General features: G+C 36.1%; 2 protein-coding genes across 2 annotated transcripts; one reads left to right on the forward strand and one right to left on the reverse strand.

Annotated features, from left to right (window-relative positions):
* The first annotated feature begins 1291 nt into the window (after positions 1-1291).
* Positions 1292-11355, forward strand: LOC126830807 (uncharacterized). The gene is made up of 7 exons (XM_050561212.1): positions 1292-1367; positions 3299-3346; positions 4467-4497; positions 6460-6837; positions 7706-8533; positions 9217-9333; positions 10651-11355. The coding sequence occupies exons 2-7, from the start codon at positions 3326-3328 to the stop codon at positions 11175-11177; spliced, it is 1902 nt and encodes a 633-aa protein (XP_050417169.1). The 5' UTR covers positions 1292-1367; positions 3299-3325; the 3' UTR covers positions 11178-11355.
* A 328-nt stretch (positions 11356-11683) lies between these two features.
* LOC126830810 (leucine-rich repeat-containing protein 74B) lies at positions 11684-22244 on the reverse strand. Its single transcript, XM_050561219.2, has 10 exons — positions 22056-22244; positions 21701-21808; positions 20759-20852; positions 17132-17263; positions 16553-16638; positions 15708-15902; positions 14999-15094; positions 14393-14653; positions 13202-13287; positions 11684-12470 (listed from the first exon to the last, which is right to left on the reverse strand). The coding sequence occupies exons 1-10, from the start codon at positions 22194-22196 to the stop codon at positions 12182-12184; spliced, it is 1488 nt and encodes a 495-aa protein (XP_050417176.1). The 5' UTR covers positions 22197-22244; the 3' UTR covers positions 11684-12181.
* Between the last annotated feature and the right edge of the window lie 5265 nt (positions 22245-27509).

Raw genomic sequence — 27509 nt, forward strand, 5'->3', positions numbered from 1 at the left:
TTTCTGACCTTATCTAAAATAAAAAGCTATCTATGGATATTAACTTGCAACAAGGTCGTTTCTGGTTCCATTCACAGTTGAACGTGCAGATTTGAACATTTTGGGTCCCTTTTCCTCAACGAGTTGGTGGTTGTCGTTTTGGGTGTGCTTGTGGTTGTGGTGGTGGCGGTGAGGTGGGGTAGGGTAGGTTAGGTTGTTGCTGGGCGAAACATGTATCGTTGACGATCTTTATTAAAATGAATAGAAAGTAAAATAGAGGGGAGATACACGCTTAAACAGGCTATGTTAACTATTGTGTTGTGCATTTTAAAATTGCTATTGGGTCTAATGGACATTCTCAAATGAAATTACTGAACATATATAAATTCGGTGTTAAACATGCATTATGCAAGAGCTAAATCTGCCTATTGCAGGTCTTTCTTTAGGCCTAAAATGTTTTCTAAAGTATTAATTAGACATTAATTAACTGATCCAGGCCTTAATCAAATCTCGATGGCATCAGATTTCTCCGATATTAAATAGATTAGAATGGTTCAGCGATACTTTGATTTAATCAAATATGGAGGGCCGAGACTTAGCTTCGATCAACCAGTACGGTGGTTGAAATTATTGCACACGTCTGTCAAACCTTCAAAGGCTAATATCTTCGTTTGCAATAGAGTAATTTGAATGAAATTTTCAAATTATTCATTTTACAGCATCTACTTTCGAACTATTATAGCAAGAATGGCTAGTTCTTTATCTAAAGCTTACATAATGTATCTTTAAGTAAATACATTGATCATGTAAGTAAAAAGTCATTTCAACACTATAGTTTAGTTGTTGCCTTTGTCACAATCCTGAATTCAACAACTTGTTGGCCCAGTAAGAAAAGAGATGACTCACTAATCAAGAGATCCAGGTTTCATCCCTGTGTTGACCAAGAAAGTTGCTCCAGATTTCCTATTCCAGTTTCTCCTTGTCAGACAGGACAGATAACCTACACAGTAAACAATGTTTAATCTTTTGGATTGAACGGTTCTGTATGTCGTGCACGTAAAAGATTCCTTTTCAGTGGAAATTCGGTGAAGAGCAGGCACATTTTCCCTTATAGCACATGGTTTGTCGTATGCCCATAACTCGGGCAAAATTACAATGCTCTACTGCACTAGAATGAAAGAAACATATATTTTGAATTTCTGTGACAGAATCGTCAATAATAACATTAGTTAATATTCATCGCACATCTTCAACATCCTAGTTAAACTAGGAAACTTCACGCTCATGAAAGTTAAGTTGTTAATCACGGTGGCGGTGAGACTGTTTTAGATTGTAAGTCACTAGTCTGAAGTCACCACTGGAATCCTTCAGTCATCTGAATATTAAAGGTAAGTTGTTTAATTTAAATGTATATAAAACATCACTTAGATTTCTAAATATATTAATGTAATTAATTTTCGATTGATAATTTATTTACAATTGTTAAAATATATGTTTTTTCTTAGATGTTTTCAAATTCATTCTATTGAATGATATAACCAAAATCTGTTCCAAATTCTGGCCTCTATAGAAAGTCCACATTTTTTTTACACTATTTGCGTACGAGGGGCGGCCATTTATCGGGCAGTTTTTGTATGATTTTCACGAAATTCGAAATAATATATCAACGGACGAATGACCTGAGACTGTTATTCATTATTCGGATTACATTTGCCAACAATTAATTTAATTAAACACGCCGCTTCCCCTTCGGTATAAAGATGTCAATGTTTATTTTTTAATCTTATCTGATATATCTTTAATTACTAACTGGCAAGTGAAACAAAATAATAATGTATTAAGAAAGTATTTGATAGCTCACGTTGTCATAATGCTATTTTTTCAATCTCCTGTAGAAGAATAATAAAGGAGATTTCGGTTAATTGTTATGACTGCCGCAAAAAGTGAACCAAACGTTTAGATAAAGAATAGAAATACAAATGTATAAACACAGTACTGAAATAATTAAGCGAGTTGTGGTCCAGACGATGTAAAGTACGTGAAAATGCGTTCAATAATATAATTACGTCGCATAAAATTACCATCACTGTAAAAAAAAATAAAAAAAAAATGAATCCTTGAAAAAACGTAAAACATTTCGGAAACAAAAATAACCAGGAAATTTTATCCGTATTGGTTTTTCCATTTAATTACAGAAATTCCTTCAATTAACATAAGTTCCATTTTCCAAAACAGAAAAAAAAATCCTGGTAATTTTTGTTTCCAGAGCATGAAAGAGAAGAAAATGTCAATGAAATAGTGGTAATTAATTCTTCGCTGTTGCAGCGTGTCCAAGGGCTTAACCACTGACATAATACGCAACATCTTTCAGCTTACATAAAAAATATAGAATAGCCTAATCGGTAGACGAGGGCAAGATAACCCAAACCGCTACTCGTCAGTGATTGGACCGGTTAGAGACTTTTAGATGTAAGTTTGCGGTACTATCAATTTGCATGTTCCCAGGGGGTCAATCTAGCTGAAAAGTGTACCAATTTTCTCCTGTATGGTATCAATGTATGTATATCAGGTATCATCAGAATGTAAGTGTTCCGGATTTCTGGTGGTGGGTGTGGTATTCCACACTCAAAATGCCATGCCCCCCAACTAGGCTAGATTAGCTCAAAAGTGTACCACATGAAATTCGTACAGCAGTGTACCGTACATATTCAGGTGTTAAAAACACTCTGACAGACATTTCTAGTGGTGGGTTACCCCTAACAGAGCTATGTAATTGCCAGACATTTGTAGTGGTGAAGTATCCCTGACAAGAGTTATCTAATTTCCAGACCATATAGCTAGGCTAGATTAGCTGAAATCTGTACCACCTAATACAGCTTTGAGGTTGTTCAGTACCACTGCCAGACAGTTTGTGCGGTGGGTTACCTCTAACAGATACGCCCAAAATGCCACACCCCCAAATAGGCTAGATTAGCGGGCACTGTTCCCGTGTTCTAAAAACTTAAATGTTTAGCCAGGATGGAATGGAATAAAACATTTTATCCACGGAACTTTCCTGTTTAATACTAAATATTCCATACAAATACATAAAACACGTAGTTTGAAGATATAATTCACACTTATAACACATTTTCTCCACAAGATAAACATCGATTAACAGAAAAAAAAGAGTTAAACTACAGAATTTGGCCACATAAAAAATGTATCATTTTTACAGTGCAGCTGGCCGACCCAGTACATTCCCGCAAAATGTTAGAGAATTCTTATGTATCTGTTAGTTCCAAAATAGGTTTTATAATAATATTTCATTTCTTTACAGAGCTGAGCTAACGAACAATTGGATATCATGATTTTGCATTGTATAGTGGTAAGGGCAGTAGTTTTTAGAATAAATTATATTGTGTGTAGAAAATAACTAATATCATCCAGTCCAACCTACCCACCCACCCCCACCCCCGCCGGGGTTCGATACGGATGTTGGTCGAGAAATTTCCTCGGGATTTTTCATCCAGGGAAGGACAGCGTCTAGTTGTTTGGAAGGCACGTAAATCCGCGGTCAGGGGAACACGTTGGTTTGTACGTAAAAGGTCCCTTGAAGTGTGGAATTCAATACAGAAATGTCACTGTCCGGCAAATTTCCCCAATAACACACTGCACGAGTGATATACTCGTCTTCATTAACCCGGTTGATGCAAGACTCCAATTTTATTATACATAAAATACATGTTTTAATCACTTACGTCAAGCTTTTCTTAATTTTTTTTTAAAAAAATTACTGCTTATTTGTTAGTTTTGCTGTTTATAATTGATTATTACGGAAGTAACAATGTTATGCGCGTAGGTCACAATATCAACAAGTACGCCGGTTTCTAAATTTTTGATGAAATGCTGTCTCATGAAACACATTTTGACGTCGATGTCTACAGTGTCGTCTCCCATGTCCGTGCATTTGTCCATTAAGCGGCTAACTAATTTGGATCAAATGTTTTAGGAATAGTCCATATGGGGGCAACGCCGGTCCATATCGATTTTGAGTGCTTTATCATAAGTAATTCTGGAGGTATTACCACTAACTGATAAACGTACATCAGGACTACCACACTGGTAATCCTCTACACAGATTATTTTCCAATTGTCATCATAATTTTAGCATTAGTTGAGATATAAACGCTTTCAACTTAGTGGTTCAAGATATATTGCCCCTGAAGGGCGTTAATTGATAAATGTACAATACCGTGCTCGTACTCGCTTTTTTTAAAATCACCAACGGATGTATAAAAGCAAACTACAAGCTTGTCTTCTTGGTTATAGTCCGAACCAATGGTTTGGTTATAGTCCGAATCAATGGTTTGGTTATAGTCCTAACCAGTGGCTTGGTTATAGTCCGAACCAGTGGTTTGGTTATAGTCCTAACCAGTGGCTTGGTTATAGTTAGACTATGTAGTATAAAGTGTGTTACGTGATATTTTAAATGCATATCGTTACAGGTTTGTGCCCTGAAGGTGTTGGTTTGTCACTGTGAGTACCCAGTAAATATATTTGTTTAAAATGAAAATAGAATGATTCTCTGTTATTAACACCACCCTCGGACGCTGTAACTAAGGAAATAGAGGCGGTGAATCGTTCATCTATGTCAAGAGACGAGAGGTGGCCAAGTGAGTAAGACGTTGGCTCGCTAACCCGAAGGCCTGTGTTCGTTCCCTGCGTTGGCCGAGAAAGTTGATCGGAATTATTTCGGCCTGATTCCCACTTGTCAGTGGTGCAGACGGAGGGCCAGGCAGGTACAACGTATAGTCATTCGGATGGGACAAAAAACCGAGGTCCCGTGTACACATTGGCGCGCATGTAAAAGAAGGCTTGACAGTAGGAATTCGAAATAAGAGTAGACCGTAGTGTCGCTATCCGGTAAAAAATTCTCATAGAAAACTGTATGATATTCATATCACCATTAGCCCAGTCGATGCAGAACAGTAGGATATTAAACCCGGGCTATTTCATTTCAGTTTCAGTTCAGAGCCTCTCATTAACGACAAGCCCCTCTCACAAGTTTCAAAGGATACACTTGTCTGCGATATTACCCTAGGTTAAAATGGACGTTAAGCCTGACATCACGTCAAGTCAAGTTGTGTTTAAACCTCTTTTACTCGGGTGTGCGTTTCCCTGACGTAGGTAGTTCCACGAATCGCATAAATATGACTGAAACGAAAGCTAGGTATAAATAGCAACAAACTGTTGACGTTTCTAATAAATATGTTGTTAGATTAACCGAAATTCGAGAAAGTACAAGAGTGGAGAGTGAAAGATATCGAACATATTATTTTCTGGCATCCATTTAGTTAAATCAGGCGAAACAATTCTGAGAGATTTTTAATTTTGTATGCATTTTCATATCATCTATCTCCAACCTGTGCTAGACGAGCCCCTCACCCCCCCCCCCCCCCACTGCGATATCACCATACATGTACGCGGACGTTAAGCCTCCTTCACTCGAGCGAGCGTTAACGAATGCTACGTATAAGCTGGACAAGCCGTTCATGTTTCACTCGTGTGCAATATCATCTTAGGTGGAGGCTCGACGTCAAGTCAAGTGATGATTCATACAAAAATCTTGTTAGATTAACTGCTTTAATGGCAACAAGATTGGAGAATGAAAGATATCGAACATATTCTTTTGTGGTTTCCATTTCGATTTTGAATTAGTTAAATTAAGTGGAATAATTCGGAGAGATATTTTTATTTTGTATGCAGTTGATAAAACATCCGAATCAATAGTAATTTACGACATGTTGTGAATAACAAGCACTAGAGAAATAAATAATAAATTGAACCTGCTTTTTATTGTGTTAAAATTTGTAATCACCCCTGACGCTAATTTCGAAGACATGCTGTGATCTGTGATGAAGAAGGATATTATATATTCTAGACCCAACATTAATGACCCAACATTATCAATATGTCAATAATTGGTAGAAAGTTGCTTTGGATTGGTTATGTAATAAAATATTATTTGGCTGACATTTTGATTAAGATTATTTGAATACTACGCGGGACAAAATGTCATTGTTTATTGCAAATGTGCATAGAATCGAAATCGATACAACGAATCAATTTAAAAAATGACCAATTAAGTGGATTCGCTCGGTTTGATCTGATGGTTACTTCATCAACAGGATATTTTTTAAAGCAAAATCCATTATGTGTCAGTATCAGATAACCATTGACCATGTTCAGTCAACCAATCATATATCTGAATAATATAAATATATTTTGCAGTAGTGTTTGTCACCACGGTTTTAATTGGTCTGTAGACCTTGCTCTCGCGCACATAACCGGCAAGGGTTGCTTTTTGGGTAGTGTCCAAAAAATGTGACCAAATAGTTTTTGTAATTGTGGAATATATTCAAGCAGTTTAGATCGTATTATTCATGTTCAAACGCCATTAATTAAGTTCTAATGATTTAATGATTTTATTTCCTTCAGGCCTTGACATTGATCACCACGGAAACTTTTTTATGTTGGCTTTTATGGAGACGTATAGTAACCATAGCAAGAACCAAATTATAATAACAACCCAACATGATGTTGATATTGAAATAAAAATACCCTTTCTTAACCAGACATTACAGTATCATCTGCCGGCAGTTTCATCACAACATGTTAACCTGGACTACTCAACCAGCGTGACATCAAATCAAACAGCTGAAACGAAAGGCATTTCTGTGTTGTCGTCATCCCCGGTGTCCGTTTACGGGTTATCTTTAGAAAATGAGTCTTCAGATGGATATCTTGCTATTCCAGTTAAAGCTTTATCCAACAAGTATCTAGTGTTCTCTTATTTTGAAAGAGACGGTGTTGTGGGTAAGTTATGAGACGCTTGCATTCATAATCTGATTGCAATCAAAAAAATGTTGCTTAATTCGTGTTTCGTTTTATATTCCGTAATTAATATTGTATAGGACTGAAGTCTGGTTAGATTTAGGCTATTGACGACAGGCATACGACATGAAGTGTGCTATGAGGGAAATTTGCCGAACAGCTGTCTTTGTCAGCCCCCCCCCCCCGTCCCGCATCACCGATAATTGGAAACCACGCCGGAAAATACCGACGAACTTTCTTGGCTAACACCGGTAGCGAACTCGCGAACTCCAGGCTATCGAGCCAGCGTCTTACTCACTCACTCAGTTTTAATGTCTTTAGAGTTAAGTACCCTTGTGTCGAAATAATTCGTGCTTTGTGGAGCTTGGATTATCACATTACAGACAGCTAGATATAATTCCTAAAGCTGTCGATCATGGGGCTGGAAAGCAAACAGATTTTTTAAGGACATCACCAAAGCAAAAGGTTTTCTATCCTTGACAACGGCGTGATCTTTGGAGTAAATTATACAGCACTTAAACACCGAACTTTTTAAATATTTTGATAGATGTATAGTTACCATATTGATGTCAGAGGATCTCTGCAGGCGGTCGTTGTTTTCCGATTACCTTCTAATAATTGCGTCAAAATCTACTCAGTGAGTAACCTGCTGACTCACAATACAGGGGACCCTGGCTGCAATCCCGTTGTTGGCTGGGAAAGTTCATAGGAATTTTCTTGTATTGTTTGTCCATCATAGTGGTGTAGGAAGGAGGGTTTGGCAAGGTAGTTAGTATGGTCGTTCCGTTGCCATGTAGCGACCAAATTTCCCTCATAGCACACCACGTTTATTTATGAATTGTTATTTCAGGACAGATAGGATTAATAGGTATAGAAAATCAAACCACAGTATTCGTCAGCTTTACATCGGAGTCCAAATGTAACTCGATTGTATATGCTAATAAACTAATAGTGACTTACCGTATAAACGAATACCAAGTATTACGGATAACTTGTGAAACGGACATAACGGGAATATTGGTCTATTCTGATAAACCCATTGCTGTTTTAACTGGTCATGTATGTGTGCCTGTATCAGGAATCACTTGTGATCATGCAGTGGAAATGGCTATACCCACAAATTCATATGGGACAAGTTATGTTTTAATGCCGACAATGAGTTCTGGTATCTTTCGTATCATCTACGACACCTCGTTGATTACCCCTACTTTGAGTTTCTCGTCGGAACAAATGAGTACATTTACTGCAAGAGGCTTTACCGATATAATGTTATCTGACCCAGTTTGTCTCAACAGTACACAGCCGGTTATGGTTATTGAAGTGATGCGTTCAGCTTCCGATAATTCCCCGATTGTCGACCCGTTTATATCGACCGTACCTCCCACAGATATGTTCACATCGTCTTATACTTTAAATGCTAGTGTGGTGTCTAATGGCAATCAGTTCCAATCTTATATATCCATCATAGCTTCAGTAAACATCATGCAAAGATTAGACTTTGTTGTCGATTACATCTCCATTGAAAACTGTAGTTTTGGTGCTGCCAGATCTCCTGCCCAATCAGGTTTGATAAATCTTAACTATCCGAGTGATTCGCCATTTGGGATGATGGCGCACGGAGTGCTTAATGGTGAGTTTTATGGATTTCCAGCAGGCATGAAGTTTGAAGATTTCACAGGTGAGCTTCCCTCTGATCTCTAGCTAAATTACATGTGGGCTAATGAAAGGCCCAGATGGCATGGGATACCTGTAAGTGGGTAAAACAGGACATACAGATTTGAGTAACATCTCAATGTGAAGTCACTACGCCGTAGTATATAATTGCATTGTTATAGCACTCCAAATTCAAAACTAACACTAGAATAAAGGGATGATGAAGGCGAAGCTAGTTTTTTGGAGTGGAGTGGAGTCAAACAATTTTATATTCACATCTGAGACAATCTTAAGCTTTACAATACCCAAATTTGGTATAAAAACTAATAATCGTGACATATTCCATCGGCAATATTTTAATTTGTCTTCTGAGACAATCTTATCTTGTCTTATATTAGAAGTATAGATGAATGTTATAGTACTTGTCTTATATTAGAAGTATAGATGAATGTAATAGAGCCTGTTTTAAATAACAAGTATAGATGATCTAATACTACGTATTTGTCTTATATTACAAGTATACATGAATGTTATAGTACTTGTCTTAAATAAGTATAGACGAATCTAATATTACGTAATTGTCTTATTTTACAAGTATAGATGAATGTTATAGTGCTTGTCTTAAATTACAGGTATAGATGAATCTAGTACTGCTTGTCTTATATTACAGGTATAGATGAATCTAATACTGATTATCTTATATTACAGGTATAGATGAATGTGAATCTAATACAACTTGTCTTAATGATGGTATATGCGTAGAGATTGGATCATCATATAGATGCTATTGTAAACCTAGCTACACAGGCGATAGATGTGAAATAGGTTGGTTACAATAAAGTATTGTTTTGTTTAAATCCCCTCGTTAATGCATGCATATACAGTGTGCAGTAATATAGTATGTTAATTGCAAAATAGTCATAATAGGTACAAAACACACCATTTTATGTAATATTGCATTTTGCAATTGCTAATAAAAGATTATGTGTCATATCTAGCAATTTTATGTGTAAAATCTAACAATTTTATGTTTAAAATCTAGCAATTTTATTTTATGTTTAAAATCTAGCAATTTTATTTAATGTTTAAAATCTAGCAATTTTATGTTTAAAATCTAGCACTCTAGCAATTTTATGTTTAAAATCTAGCACCAATTATTTTATGTTTAAAATCTAGCAATTTTATGTTTAAAATCTAGCAATTTTATGTTTAAAATCTAGCAATTTTATGTTTAAAATCTAGCAATTTTATGTTTAAAATCTAGCAATTTTATGTTTAAAATCTAGCAATTTTTTGTTTAATGTTCAAAATTAGTATTGTTTGTTCAAAATTAGTATTGTTTGTTCAAAATTAGTATTGTTTGTTCAAAATTAGTATTGTTTGTGTAAAATTATTATTTGATATTATTTTATCTATAAAATTATTATTTTATCTATAAAATTATTATTTTATCTATAAAATTATTATTTTATCTATGTATAAAATTATTCTTGTTGTTAAGACATCCTCACTGGCCATGGACTATAAGTTAATTAACTCTCTATCTCTATTGTATATCTTAATAAGTGTTGGTGTAGGCCTTTGATCATGTTGTTGCTATGTATGGTTTCGGTTATGTTTTTGTATTTTGTCTATATATATTTGTTTCATACCTTTTTAGTGTGTTAGCTTGATAACGTTGAGAGAATACTCTATGTGTTTTGTTGTTACTCTATCCAGTTACTAAATGCCATTTAAAGAATATAAAATTATTATTTTATCTATGTATAAAATTATTATTTTATGTATAAAATTATTATTTTATGTATAAAATTATTATTTTATGTATAAAAGTAATATTTTATGTATGAAATTAATATTTTATGTGTAATATTAGCATATGTGATGTGCAAAATTAGTAATTTATGTTTAAAATTAGTAATTTATGTGTAAAATTAGCATTGTGTGCGTAAAATTAGCATTGTATGTGTAAAAGTAGTATTTTATGCGAAATATTCAAGGCCCCAAAACCATAATAAAATGGTTTATAAATACGAAATTATTTTGATAAAGCGTAACTATTAAAAGCTGTTTGTAGGAATGATGTCGCCTTGTTTTGGTGCCACATACCATTACTATATTTTGTTTCTAATATTTTTGTAGTTCTTTTTCCTATTGATACCACAACGCAGCCACCAATTGTAACAACCCAATCGGTGGAACCTGACACATCCGGTATTCCTGGTGATAATGTTTCTGTTCCTCAGCTAACGACGAAACGTGAAATCGACTCGACATCAGATGCAATCATTTCTACTGGAAGAACCGTGCCCATGGAAACCCCATTCCCCCACGTCCATACACCTCCAACAACGTCACTTCCCTTTAATATCCATCCAACTTTACCACCCTTGGTGAACATCTGCGCATGCCTGTCTGTTTACGCAAACAAAGGCATTGCCGATATCTTTCACGAAACCAAGATGCTACAAAAGAAACTGGCAGTGAAAACTAACATACTCTCAGCAACTGTTCGCAAGAAAATAAGTGTTCCGGATGAACGGCGGACGGCATCAGGAATTGGATACATTGGTGTAGTGGTGTTAGTTTTGGTGTTTGGTTCAATAGTGGCTAGTGATTTGTTTACGTACGCCAGATCTAAATACAAAGAAAAGCAAATAGTGATATAATCCACGAACAACAGGGTCTTATTCCTGGACAGGCTATAATCTTGGGAGAGCTAAGTCACCGATCCCGTTCTAGGGATAACCTAAACAATTAGTCGTCGATCACGTTTTCCAACCGAAACGAGATTTAGGAGGAAAAACCATGTTACCTGAATGTATATGTATGGCACGATTCTGTAACAATGGTGAAGACTATCAAATGGTTTCAACATTTTAAGAATCCTACCCTTGCTTATTTTTTGAGGTTATTAAAGCAATGTAAAACGTATTTCTACAAAAATAATTATGTTTTATTACTTGGTTAATTTACAAATCGTGCAATACTATCAATTCATTAACATCGAAACAAGTAACAGGTTCCTGTGTTACAAAGATCACGCAAGGCTTACGTGCCCCTAAATCGATCTATATTACTGAACTATGACCCAAAATTATCCTTAATCAGCATCCATAATAAATTACAGAGGCGCACTACCCTATACCATAATCATATTATACTAAACGTGTCTTTTGAATTCCAAATGTATGACTTAAAAAATTAAACGCTATCAAGGGTCTTCATAAAGATTGAAACAATTATATTTTTATATATGTTCCCTTTATATTCGAGTCCGCTCATATAAGCCCCCATCCCCACCAACCTGACAAAGTTTTCGGAAATTTTTGGAAATATTATTTGAAAAGGACAAACCCACGGACAAGACATAAACTACAAATGTATATCAAATGAAGAGAATGGATGGGGGGGGGGCGGGGCTAACCGTAATATCCACTATATCAGTGTTTTATTTGTCTGGTAAGCAACAACAACTAAACGAGAAAGGCTTGTATTTCTCATTTTTACCATCCCGTGGCGACTACCACTTTTAAAAAAAGACAAAATGAAATATATTTGGCATACAGTTCTAATGTACACGCACCTTCATAATATTATCCACTTTTTGAAAGTCTTAAAGGCGAATATGCAATATATCCTGCTGCCATTTGACTGCAGGCACTATCACTATCTAGATTTCCAATTGTGTAAGGAGTTTGGCAGAAACAGATTTTCTTCTTTCTGAAGCTTTAGGGGGAGTTGGTAACGTTTCTACGATTTTCCCTCCGATATTCTTTAAACCGGCAATGGTACTAAACCCAGAGCGCATGCCACCCCTCCTGTGTTTAGCTGTGAGATTTAATAATCTTTGTCGAACTCGCCCAAATTCCGTTTCCTCCATTAATAATTGCTGATCACGTGATTGCATTATCGTCTGAGTCAACTTTCTTCTATGGATTTCCTTTCCGGCCATTAATTCTCTGAAATGGAAAATATCTAATAATTATATTTCAAGTGATATTTAAGCTGTTCGCGAAACAAAATGACACCAACTTCAGTTTGCATAATTTGTATAATTATCTTTCTCGCCATGCCGGGGGATCACGTGGCTGCATTGGCCGAGAAAGTTCATCCAGATTTTCCGGCGTGGTTCTCCCTTGTCAGTGATGCAGGACGGAGGGGCTGACAGGGAAAGCTGTCTAGTCGTTCGGATGGGACGAAAAACCGAGGTCCGATGTACACATTGGCGTGCACGTAAAAGATCCCTTGGCAGTAGGAATTCGATATAAGAGTAGGCCGTAGTGCCGCTGTCCGGGCAAAATTTCCCTCATAGCACACTGTATGGCGTATGCCCGTCTTCATTAGCCCAGGTTAGGAGCAGAACAGTAGGACGTTAAACCCCATTTCATTTCATTTCATTTTCTCGCCATGCCAAGTTGTATACCTTTCTAACCATACAAATTATGTCATTGGTTTAAACATTGAAACTGTGAGTGTGGAAGGCTTCTTCTCCCTTCAGTATACTTATAGCTTGTTTTATTACTCTCTGGGATCGATACTGCCGGTGCCAGAAATAGCGAATTGTTGAAGTATGGCAACCAACCGGTCTTGTAGCATAGATTGTTTACCTTGCTGCTCTCTTGAACAGACAACAAGAGTAGGGTAGAATGGACAAGTGTACCAAAATACTTATAAAGAAATGTTTACATACCCATAGTCTATTTCACCATCACCATCCGTATCAAGTTTATGAACTAATTTATTTAAACATTTTTCTGTCAGAGGAATATTGGCTTCCTATAATAGTAAATAAAATACAAAAAAACAATGTTAACTTTGGTAACTACTTTACAAATCAGAATAATTTGTAAAAATGCCCGACATAATGCATTATGCTAGGTTCCCCACTATCACGATTCGTGCTACGATTGAAATCGTGGTAATCCCACCATCTTTTATCATAATTATATTGTGGTCAGTCCTAGCAATTGTGTTGACCGTATCGAAACGTATCCGAAGGTATCTGTACATCGTGGACTCAATAGGTACAATCCTATCATAACGAATGGCACGACAGAGGGAACCTAGTAATAAGTTATAAACAAACACATTCAGGGTCATGTCTCAAGTGTATTTTTCAAAAATATATATTGTTTTGATGGCGAAGATTTCCGTTTAACCTAAGTATATTCTATCAATTCAAATTTTTAGGGCAAAGTTGGTCCCATCTAATCATTAAATGTCTGGAGTTTATCGTCGCGGCATTTTAACACTAACATATCGTAGTCAGTCTAATGCGCTGCGGGGGGGGGGGGTGGATGGTCGAATGGTTAGCACGTGCGTGCTCTATCATACGGCCTGTCATTGAGTCAACTGGCGTGGTTTCGAATCCCCGGTTGTACGTGACAAGGAGTAGAGTCGCCTGTCCAATCTCGTGGTTTTTCTCCGGGTCCTCCGGTTTCCTACCACTGCTAAAAAGACCAATACGCGCAAGCGAATTATTGAAATAAAATTAAACCATATGTTAGTCCCGAAATGACCTAGTTTGTGTCGAGTGGACGTTAAGCCCCATTTCTCTCTCTCTCTCTCTCTCTCTCTCTCTCTCATGCGCTGCGGCAACTATTACAGATATCAAGGGATACTCCACTCGAACTTGACCGCCAAAGTTTGTTTCATAAGCTGTTCGATTAGACAGAACACTGTCTTGAGTGCAGAGAGCATAGATGTATCAAACGAACCACCACAAGGAATTGAAATGGAAAGTTCTGCCCCCCCCCCCAACGTCCTGAGCTGTGCCCCTTATTCCAAATTGACATATGATAAATTATAGCAAATATTAGATTGATAAGACATGGGGCAGTACTGAAATGATACTGATCAAATAATATTTAAATATTCTTACCAGTAGACCTTGTTTTATTTCTTCCCGTGTTAAAGTTTTACTGTTATCTTTGTCCATCATGGAGAATAGATCAATCAGTCGTAATCCCATCAATTTACCAAACTCCATGAGAACAATTACAGGGTTTTCGTTTATCAACTCCTCTTCGTCATCTTCTGCTGTGCCATCCTGGCCCAGAACAGATCCATGGGTTATCGTTAAATTTCTGGTTTCCTTTAATTCTTCATAAACTCTGACAAACTCTGGTTCAACACATTGATCCTTTATAAAGAATATATAATCCATGGATGACCAAACTACAAATCAATTGATAGTTTCAGATTTCTCTATGATCGGGCTTGATCCTGGTATTGTAAGGAAAATGACCAGTCGTTCGAGTTGGAAGAAAAATGTGAAAGATCTGTAACAGCTAGTTTTTATCCTTTAATAAGGTACTTCCTCATTGACCCTTTTTAAAATATCTCTGGTCAAGTCGAAGCTCCGCGAAACAATCCTATTTTCATTAATTGGGTTAACAAATGTCATAATATATAGTTTGTTGTTTTGTTTAAATATCAGTGTTATTCAAATTTAAACAAATTCTAGATAAAGTAAAGGCATACTCACACCAAGGTCAATTTCTTGTAATGCGGAAGTTGTAACATCTTTAATATTGTTTAGTATATATAAGGCACCACTTGATGTTATTGGATTATGAGACAGCTAGAAAAATAAATACAATTCATGATTGAAAACTATGTTCAATTAGCAATGGACATAATATCCTTTACGGGTCTTAAAGAACATTCCAGTTTCCAATTTTTTGGAACAGAGAGAGAGAGAGAAATGGGGTTTAACGTCCAATCGACACAAACTGGGTCATTTCGGGACTAACATATGGTTCAATTTTATTTCAATAATTCGCTTGCGCGTAGGGGTCTTTAGCAGTGGGAGGAAACCGGAGGACCCGGAGAAACCCACGAGGTTGGACAGGCGACCCTACTCCTTGTCACGTACAACCGAAGAATCGAAACCCCGCCAATTGACTCAATGACAGACCTTATGATACAGGGCGCACATGCTAACCATTCGGCCATCCAACCCCCCTTTTTGGAACAACCTTCAACAGAATGTACTGCATACTACACATTGATTGGTTTAAAACGTCTCTGATCCCTTATCTCAGTAAGAAAGACCCCACATAATGTAATATATAAATAAACCTGGGGGTGGGATGGGATTGGATGGTGGGATGACTGGGCGGGACGGGAAGGGACGGCTGGCTGGCTGGCTAGCTGGATGGATGGATATGGAATTATTATATACATGTACATACTTTTAGCACTCGTAATGTTTCGTTTTTTGCCAGACCCTTTATTAATTCTGTAAGGCATATTTTACTAATTCTGTTAGCACTGATATCTAATTCTTCTAACGTACTGTTCTTTTCTAATGCCTTAGCTAGTTCCTTACAACCACTTAAATGAAAACCATTCCAGGATAAATTAAGCACTTTGATACCATCGTTAATCTGAAAGAATACAGATATAAATTGTTAGATTATCATAATTGTATTTAATTGTATTTAAGCGGATTGTGTCATGCATGCTGAGATAGTTCTTCTTCCCTTCATTATCTCTTCCATATAAACAACATGTATACATCAATAAGGAACTCAAGAAATATATCTCAGAAATTACTATATTTTAGCAGTTTAATGTTCCGAATGATTAATTAATACATAAATTGATACATAGAGAATTCAAGTTGTTTAGAATTGTCTCTTTTATTAGTTAATTAGTCCCAAAATGACCACCTGTTATATGGTGTAAAACTGGTAAATAGTTCCCATGATATATAGTTAGTCCAGTTATAGGAATTGTTCCTATCTCCCCTCGGCGCATTTTGCACGAATTAGCAAAATCATCTATGAAAATGACGGGCGATATAAAGATTAGCATTGAAGTAAATCGGGGAAGTAAATCGGAGCAGAATTACTAGTGTCAGTCCATATAATTCAAGACATATTATCTCCCCTGTTTTGCATCGTGGTACGTATGGCAAGTATGCAACAAGAAGATATCCTGTAACAAAAAAACAAACGTTGGTTCATTCCCGGGTACTTATTATGCAGCTAATAATTATTAAGAATGAAAAATAAGAAACTGAAAATAATCTTACTGCTAATCCCTGAGCTATGGACACCGCACCCTTCAGACGTAAATGGTTCCAACTCAAATCTAGCACTTCTAATGTATCATTCCAACCTAAATAAACATAAAATAGAGAGTCCGTTTGTAACATGGGTATACAGTAGCGAACCTACATATTTAGAGCCATGAAGCTCAAAATGTTATTAGGGTCATTCAAAATCAACATCGTAATCCAGGTAACCACTGTCATCTTCTTCGCTTGGGTTGTTCCACGTTAGATCACCACAAACTAATTTTTTAATGAACTGTTGGCTATACTGTTAAACATAATTATGGAAGAAAAAAGGTAAATTAATACAAAATCCCTTCACACGTTGCCTATTGTGGTCCTGTCGGGATTAAGGGCCCTGCGCCTCGAGCGTGATTAGTTTTCATAGTCGATCCATCCATTGGTATGTAATGTATCGTAGGCTTTTGATGTGATTTGAGTCTGATGTTATTTTACTGCTCATAAGAAATATGAAGTTGGAACATTGAGCATAATATTTAGTACTTGCGGTTTAAAAAATAAAACTGATACATGTAAACTCTTCAAATATATCCATACCTATTGCATCTCCTATCAGTTCCCCACCAACTTCTCTGAAGGAATTGTGATTTAAATATAATTCTTTCAAATTGTGAGAGTCCTCAATAATTTGTGTAAAAAGATGACCATCGCTTTCTTGTAAGTCTGCACCTAGAATAATATATAATCAAACTTTATTGGGAAAGATTAGTCCTCAAAAATATTTTGATGTAGGCAAAGATGGGCAAAATCTGTTGATTGTCAAGGATGAAAAATCTAAAATTCAAAGGATTGAAAATATCTAAAATTAAAATAATTGAAAATATCTAAAATTAAAAGAATTGAAAATTTCGAAAATACAAAAGGTTGAAATTATCTAAAATTCAAAGTATTGATTTAACATTCAAAGAGTTCCAAATATACTATTCAAAAAAAGTAGGGGATATTTGATTTTGGGGGCATAATACTAAAATATGCAAATGACTACGAAAAAAGTCACTATAGAACCTAACAGAAGAAACATTTCCAGTTACATGTGACGCCCAAACGCACCAATAGCTACCGCATGGAATGCAGGTGATGCTTGGGATCGTCATGGGGGTCCAACCCAAGATTTGCACGACTCTGACTTTGAATGTTACAGTCATTGTGGCATTGAATTCCAGGGTGGAAACATCAGTTTAATTGTTTTAGTGACCAGAAAACAAATTTTGATATGCGTCGGCTTACCCAAAATGAAAGGTTACGTGCCCTTGGTATGCTACAGATCGGCACAACACAGGCGGTTGTGGCGCGGACGATGAATGTTTCTCAGTCTGTCATAAGCAGGCTATGGTCCAGATACCGTGATACACAATCTGTTCAGGACAGACCACGCTCAGGTCGACCAAGGGCGACAACTCAAGCCCAGGATCGATTTATCCGTACCTTGGCCTTGAGAAATCGTGTCATCACAGCAAATCAGATCAGCGCTCGTCTTCAAACAGACACTGGTGTGAGAGTGGGTGGCCAGACGATTCGGAATCGACTGCATAGGGGTCACCTTCGCGCCCGACGTCCTCGCGTGATCCCTTGTTTGAGAGATCATCACATTCAGGCAACACGTCGTTGGTGTAGGGATCGTCAACACTGGGATAATCGACGCTGGAGCAATGTGATGTTTTCAGATGAGTCAAGGTTCACTGTTGATTTTTTGGACAGACGTAGGAGGGTGTGGCGTCGTCGAAACGAGCGCTTCCAAGACGTTAACGTCATCAGACATGATCGATTTGGGGGTGGTTCTGTTATGGTGTGGGGAGGCATCACTGTTGCTGGAAGAACGGCTTTTCATGTTGTTGCAGGGCGTGTTACAGGCCAGTACTACCGGGACAACATCTTGGCAGTCCATGTTGTGCCGTTCGCACGACGTCATGGCCGCCGTTTCATCTTCCAGGATGACGACGCAAGATGTCACAGGGCCAGGATCGTTACAGGTTACCTCCAACAACAGAACATCACCACATAACCTTGGCCAGCACTGAGTCCCGACCTCTCCCCCATCGAGCATGTCTGGGACATGCTTGGACAGAGGTTACGTCAACGTCAACAACGTCCTGCCAATGTCCAAGAACTTGCTGCTGCGTTGCAACAGGAATGGGACAATCTGGACCAAAATGACCTTAGACGTCTCATTAGGAGTAGGCCACGTCGGATCAATGCTTGTTTGGCAAACAGAGGAGGATTTACCCGTTACTGACTTGGTTGTGATGCTGTGGTAACTTTGCTTTTTGACCCCGGGTATCATTTTACCCTTATAATGGTCAGTCTGTGCCTTACTTAGTCTAACGATCATTTGGAATAAATCGATGAATGTGAACTTCATTTCATTTTGTCATTTGTTTCTTCGTCAGTTTCATTAGGTGACTTTAATAACACTTAAAAATCAAATATCCCCTACTTTTTTTGAATAGTATATTTAACATTGAAAGAATTGAAAATATTTAACATCCAAAGAATTGAAAATATTTAACATTCAAAGAGTTCAAAACTATTAAAAATTCAAAGAATTGAAACCATATAAAATTCAGAGAATTGAAAATATCTAGAATTCATGGAATTGAAAATATCTAAAAATCAAAGCGTTGAAAATATGATGAGAGGGGATTTTAAGGTTTAATATTGTGTGAAAACCAGTATATAGGAGAAACTAAAAGACCGCTGAACATCAGAATTAAGGAACACCAATCGCTATCCAAAGATAACCAATCCGCAGTTGCCGAACACTTGCGAAACAATAAGAAACACAGAATGCAATGGTCTAAAGTAGAAGTGATGAACGCGAACCAGCATGTTAAGAAGACAAGGAAAATCATGGAAAGTATTCAGATCCGACGACACAAGCCGGCCCTTAACAGAGATGTAGGAGTCTATCTCCCCCACGCATATGATACAATAATTTTCCAGTAATACATTTTGTTAATATGATTGTTGTTACATTCTCACTTAATTTATTCGTATAATTATCATATATCGGATTAGCTTCAGATTACTTTTCATTATTATTATTATTATTATTATTATTTATAACATTCAGAATCATCACTTTAATTAATCATATATAAGATCTAGTGCTTCGTACACTATCTAACATCCGCCATTATTATAAATTAAACTTCAATGTTATTAAAATAATAGTTATGTGTGTTAGTGTACACCCTATGAATTCTTAACACCCATTTATATCATTGTAATAATACTGATCACCAATTAGGCTTACTCCTGCCTTATAGATATGTAATTAATTATGGCTTCGGAACATTGTAACAACTTAGGGCTTTGTCATCATCGCTTTGATCAGTGCTAGTTATATATAAGGTCTATATTTATGGCTTCTTTTCTACTGTATATAAATACTTGATGTTTTACATTGGGATGTCTACGATATCACCTTAGGTGGAAGTGGACGTAAAACCCCAGAAACGAACGAACGAACATTGGGATGGCCTAGTGGTCTAGAGTGTCACGCTTCGACCTCTAGTTGGCCGATCACCTCTGGCTTGCGGCTGTGGTTTCGATCCCAGGTGTGAGCGTATGTGGCTTGGAGATAGGGGGCTCCTTCTCAACCTCGTGGGTTTACTCCGGTTTCCTCCCACAGCAAAGACCCCTGCGCGTGCGCTAAGATCAGTAAAATGAACTTGTCTGCGATATCACCTTCGGTGGAAGCGGACGTTAAACGCTAAGAACAACAACATATATGTTATCATTTGCTTGATAAAGACGAGAGTATCATCGTCGAAACGTTGCATGTTAATAAACCAGTGATTGTTATTCCATAAATAGTGTTAGTGTGTTACTGTTCAATTACTAAATGCCTCTTAAAGAAGTTAATATTGTGAAGCAAATTCGATTTAATAATAGTCGTCTGTTTTATTACAATTCGTTTAAAATTTCGATGGAGCTCATGTACGAGGCAATTGTATTGCTCTTCTAGAAAATTTGATTCAACTTCTATAGTTAAAAGGCTTACGGTCCTCATTTCGTTAAAAGGGCCCCATATTGTTAATATAATCTGTTTGGCTATTGTACAAAAATCAAGAAACAAAATGGCCGTCATTTATTTTTTACAAAACCGGGCTTGTCCAATAATTTTGCTTAAAAAGACAAAAAGTTTTTTTATTGCCTATTTACCTGAGAAATCTAATACACGTATAAAATCTGGATCTTTAATAACATCTAGTATAGCTTTAACCCCTTCACCACCTAACAAATTATCTGCTAATCTCTGTAATAAAAAATAAGGTTTTCATGGCAGAAATTTTTTTATTATTCTATTTCAAAAAAGAAATGAAAGAAAAAGAAACGGGTTTGGCCTAATTGAAGAGTACAACTGAATGAAATGGTGTGCGTGTGGGGGGGGGCGGGCTTTTAAAACAGGCATGGGCGAATCATGTACAAGGCTACGAGCTCATGAATTTTGGCTATATTCATATGTAAAATACAACGTAAAAATAAGTTAACCAACTTAAACAATTAATGACCCTATGACAGGGATACTGAAGTTAAACGAACAGAGTCCATCCTCAGGATAAACATGTGTTCACTAATAACAATACCTATTCATCTGTTATTCATAATTCTTTATTCTTATTATACAACAGAACAATATGCGTATGCCAATTAGCTTGGGTTTTACGTCCGTTTCCAAATAAGCGCCAATTCCCTACTACTAATCTGCCGTAAAGTCCCATTGCTATTTCAGTAATCAGTAACTGGCATTTGCCAAAATTTCACAGAAAATTTCCAGAATTTCACAGAAAATTATCAAAATTTCAAATTACCAAAATTTTACAGAAAATTACCTAAATTTCACAGAAAATGTCACGCTTAGATGTATTAACACAGAAAATTGTAAAAATTAGATTTATTTTAATATAGAAAATTACCAAAGTTATCGCAGGGAATGTTATACTTAAGTATATTGAATTTTTACAGAATTAAATGAATTTTGCATAAATCTATGGCATTTCACAAAGGTATATCAATTTTCAAAGAACCAATCATGCCGAATCAAAGGTAATTTTTATGGTTTTCCCCAGAATCAATAGCGACTTTAAAAATAAATCCTATTACCAGCTCTGTAATGAAATTGTTTTCTTCTAACATTTCAGCTAAATAAGTGGCACCTCTTAGACCTATACCATTATCCTCTAGATCTAATACTTGCACTGTTGAGTTCTCCTGAAATATAAAAACAAAGTCAACCAGAAAAGTCCTTAGCTGATGAACATGAACAATACTTAAAGCTATAATTTCTGATACAATATTCGTCGGCTATACCTACATTAAAGCATAGTAATTGATATTCTTGCACACTCAATAGCCAGTCTCTTGAAGTGATTGAAACATACATGTAAAAAGAAATAGAAATATAAGGTCAAAGGAACCTTCTATGGAGAACGGAACAATGCAAATACAATGTAATTACCACTAAAGCTACAGCAAGAGCTTTGGTACCTCTAGGACCCAGTATATGATGTTTTAATACTAGTCGATCTGTTGGTAGGTTTTTCAGTATGTAATTGGCAGGAATTATTTTCATATCACCACATGTTCTGAGGTAAACCATCTGACTGTGAGAATATACAGACTGTGGTGTTTGACGTCTAGATGTATCGTTATTATCATCAGCTAAAACAATAAAACACAACGTTACATTGCAAGAACATACAGATGTCTATATGTGGCGTTATCATCATCAGCTAAAAAAAAGTAAAGATGTTGAAAGGCGAGTTTTACTCTTACTAGAACACATAGCTAACACAATTATATTTTAATTTCGTATACAAAAGTTGCTCGGTGTTACTAAGGCACTAAAATAGCCATGCCGTGACAACGCCATTATCACACCAGATGCCATGCCAGTTTATGTCGAGTTAAAGGACTTGATCCAATACAATTTTAAAAAGTCATGTTCCTTAGCACGCCGAATGTGAAGTTAGGTGTCAGGTCCGATAAGAACGTTTTAAATTAGCCGACGGATGTGACGTTATATAAGTAGCTATAGGAGGAAACGGAAATATGAACAACTCACCATCAAAGTCATAGTCGTCAGCATCCAGATCATATAGAGCTATATCAGTAGATGTAACAGATAAAGCTGAATTTCTCCCTGCGGACTCTACACTTGATTCATTTCGTCTTCTTCTTCTGATTATACCACTTTTTATCCTCCGTGTAGGACCAGCTGAAACTCTGTACTTAGCTGTTAGTTGATATGGATTAGCCGTGTGAGGGCGTTTCACTAGGTTCCAAATATCAAACTGGAAATAAAAACAAACAATATAAAAAGGGAAAATTCTAATAAAATTCCCCAATTACATAACCTTTTATACAAGCACATTTCTAACTATTTACGACCAGTCTGTTGAACTATGCCATGTTTGCACTGTCGAGTTTTTGGTCAAAATCGGTTAGAAGTTTAAAGTTTTGTTATATTTTGACTTATGGAATCCATACAAATCAAATCGTGAAATTAGATCAGATTTTCAACTTTCTGATGACAAATTCTATAGTATAAACCTATCACTAGTTTAATTCTATCTTCTGCATGATCAAATTATAAATAATAATTCGTCCACAATCCATCAATAATGAACGATTTCATTTAGTTGACAAAATACGGATCAAAATAAAAACCCACCTGTGGCGATTCCTTCATTCGAATAATTGGTGGCAGACTTTCAGCATATTTTATATCCCGTTTTAAAAAAGGCAACATGGTGATAATATGCAATATATGTATGCTAACGGTTCATAAACACAGTTGTTGACTGGATAATTAAAGTTGGATAATTAAACGATAAAACAAAGACTGGGCAAACGACAAAGTGTAATTTTGATATACTACATTATTATACTGCATTACATAGTTTCAGACGCGAAAAGATTTGTGATTAATAAAACCATATTGTTCCTAAAAAGTAAGAATGAATCACTAACGTATTCTCCAAAAATAGATTACAAATAATTCTATTAATACCAATTCCAAATGAATGAAATATTCACAAACCAAAAGGTGTCTTTATGTATCGTTTCAAAACATGAATTAAATACCATTAAAACTGAATATTAAATTTAAAAAAATCTGTAATACTACACAGTTCAACATGGACGAAGACTATCAAGGTAAATACATCCGATTAAAACAAAAAACTGGTATAAAATTTATGTTGATAGTCGTAAAAATGCCGCTATCGTAACGGATACCATACGGTTATTTAGCACGCGATGTTTATTTATATCGTACGTGTTTCTTTCTTTGGTTTCTACAAGGTTATTATTTATTCATAGCATTATTTTTGACTTAAAAGTAGATACATTCGACAACCGTTCTTTAGATGTAAGCCATATATGGTTACAAGTACGAAAATAAACATTGCAACTGGAAAACGTGTACTGTTCCTTCAATTCTACAAAATGATTATTTATTCAGATACATCCCATATCCTTAGAAGTACAGAAAGGTGCGAGTGAAATATATTGTGTCAAATACTATACGAGGATCATATTTAAAATTATTTCCCTCCAATATCTGATGTATCTTTTCACAAATATCACTAATTACACACCCACACGTTTCCTGATTGTCAAATCTAAAATTATACACATTATAAATTCATCATGCTTTTAAATTTGTTATCCATGTATATCCATGTGCACAACAACAGAATGTACAATGACTTAATAGCGCTCCCTGTGGTATACCACCAGTAAAGTTTTACAAAGTTAGATACCTCTAAAGTAATTGTAAATTTTACGGACCGTTGACCTTGATCTACTCCTTAATCGATCTTTTTAATAATAAAAGACGGGATTATCAATGATCGTATGACATGTAAATGATACTGTTTGTAGTTATTCTAATGTATAATAAAGCTGTTGAAATATTTTGTTTGTACGTAGCATTGTTTCGTCAGTTTAACGGAATAGTGTTAATTACTGCTATTCATATAGTCAGTAAAATCTCACATATTTATTCATGCATCGCACTGATAAAAAGATAGATTTGTATTTTTGAGAAGTGGAATGAAATGGGGTTTAGAGTCTTATTATTCTGCACCAACCGGGTTAATAAGACGGTGTATGCTATCTTCGTACAATTTATAATACAAATAATTGATATCAAATAACATATAAACGTTTAGTATAAAGGAACTATTAAGAGTGAAATAATCAAAATCGGACGCTGTTTCATGAATTCGTCTGCTAATTGGGAAATGATTAAAAATATTCGATTTCTAGTCTTTAGTTTTTGCAATGACACTGTGTGTACTTTTAATTTGTATTTTGTTTCTCATAATTTTTAGCATTGCAGTATAATTGCTTTATTTCTGTGTGATCTTTAGCATTGCAGTATAATTTCTTTATTTCTGTGTGATCTTTCTTTATGGTATCGTGTGAATTATTTACATATTTAAAAATTCATTACGTATTAGACTGATCGGATTAGTATCACGCTATGGTAATTTGAGACCGTGTGTTACACGCGAAACATGCTTATGCTTATTGTCGAGTGAAAAAATAAGAATATAGAATAACGTACACATCAAGCACACTCGAACCTAAAAAGTAGTCATATACAATGTCTACTTACCAAGATCGGTGACATTACAGATGATCATCGCCCCATGATGGAAAATGTTGTTAGGTGAACATATAAAGGTATATATCCCCTGTTGGTTGCCATGTTAAATAAATAGCTGGGTACGGTAAACATAAAACATAAAATAGATTTATGAAGATTGCCGATAGCCGACAGGGACATATTAAAGTGGTCAAATGAATCCTGATGGTGGCCATAGTGCAGACTGACGCCTAGTTAATAATAGCTAATGAGTCCATAGACCTAATAATGGCAAAATAGAGATAATTAAGGTTTAAGCGCCCGATAAAACCATAACACCATTATAGATAAGTGTTATACGTACACATGTATTTTTACAATTATATCGATAAGGTTAGTGGCTGAATGACTATGGAGCCGGCACACTAAGATAGCCTGGAGGTCATGGTAAGGTAAAGGCGTCTAGTCGTTCGGATGGGACGATATACAGAGGTCCACCCATGTGCTCGTTGCGCTGTATGTCATATTTTCATTGAGAGCTGAAATTCAAGGAAAAGGGGGCACAAGCCCCGCTATCACGACAAACTCTCCATAATAGCTCACCGAATAGCGCAAGCTTGTTTTCATTTACCGTGGTGCAGAAACGCGGAACGTTAAACAGCACTGTACTTAATTAAAAGATGGTGATATAATTACATACATACTAAATGCTGATTTTTTTTTCAAATAATGCATAATACAGACTTAAGCATTTTATTAAACAACAGCAAATTTATTCTATTTTAGTAATCAAAAGTTCAACTCATTACTTATAAACAAAACACCATTCAACTGTAATGATATCCAAACAATCATATTTATGGGCCATGTCCGTAAACACTTGGTTGGAGTTGTGGAAATTCGAACTCTTCCGACGACCCACCGTTTGTCGCTACCTGTTCCTTGAAATCTTCTTCATCTGTCAGGGACCCTGTATATTTACTACGAAATATCAGTAAGGGTTTTGTTAATAACAGTTCTTTTAACATTCAGAAGGGGATATTCAGAAACAATACAAAACAGCGGATATGCACTGCTGTTTTTATTAGAGGTAACCAGTGTATGTTAATAACAGGCCAATTGCCTACAGATGAACATAAACAGTTCATATGGGCGGCTTATCTGACAGCCCCATTTCACTCGCAAAGAGATACACCGTCAAAAGTGAAAATGGACGTTTTTGATTTTTGTCTTAATAATGAGTAATTGCTTCACCAATTCTCAGACATCCAGCAATTTGTCGTAACATGCTCCTAATAAACCGTCCAATCACGATTTGGGGCAATCTGACCCACTCCTCTTGCAGTGTCACGGCCAATTCTTTCAGTGTTGTCGGTTGACGTTGACGTCGACGAACACGTCACCCGATCAAATGAAACGTAACGCATTAAAGCAAAGATACGCCAAACAGTAACTCTTATGCAAGAACCGATAGGAAAGCAAATATGGATAGATAAACCAGCACGCGGCAGTTTTCATCAACCCTTCCTTGAAGTGTCAAATTTGACAATGAACCCCTTCTACGTGTATGGCGCTATTGCGTGTCGCACATGCAGCTCAGTGGTTCTGTTGGGGCGATAAGTTCTTCATCTGTGAACATATTTTCAAAGCATGTCAAGTGTCCATGACTATTTATCATATCACAACCTGCATAGGTATTTGCATTTCAATATCCCCTACTTTTTTTTCAAGAGCATATATCGGTGATAATGATGAAACGATATCGATAATGATGACACGGTGACTTAGCCATCAAGGATGGCCATACGATGAAATTATCTCATTGATATCTGTAACTTATAATTATGTAGTATGGATATAAAACCATATGCAATTTATATGTTAAATGTTTCATCATTTGGACACGGATTAATATAAGTTTTTAAGCTTGTTTCCGAATCCATGAAATGTATCTTGTACTGTATATTGTATGTTAAAATTGTATAATATATTATGGTTTAAATCAACATAAATCGCATGGTCAGTATTTTAAATATCCGTAAAATGAAGTGAACTTTTAGGTCTCGGGTTCAGTGTTGCAGGACGGATTGCCTGGCAAGGAATGGCGCCTAGTCCTTCGGAGGGTACAAAACCGAAATCCCGCATGCACCTTGACAAGTGGGATTAGAAGTAAGAGTAGGCCATGTGAGTAGGTGGTAGCGTCGATGTCGGGGCAAAATAAGACTCTTGGCGTATTGCCATCTTCTTTTAACCCAGATGGAGCAGAAAAGTAGGCCGCTAAAACCAATTTCATTTAAATCTCTTATATACAGACAA

The sequence above is a fragment of the Patella vulgata genome, chromosome 8 (genome assembly GCF_932274485.2).
Source record: "Patella vulgata chromosome 8, xgPatVulg1.2, whole genome shotgun sequence".
NCBI lineage: Eukaryota > Metazoa > Mollusca > Gastropoda > Patellidae > Patella > Patella vulgata.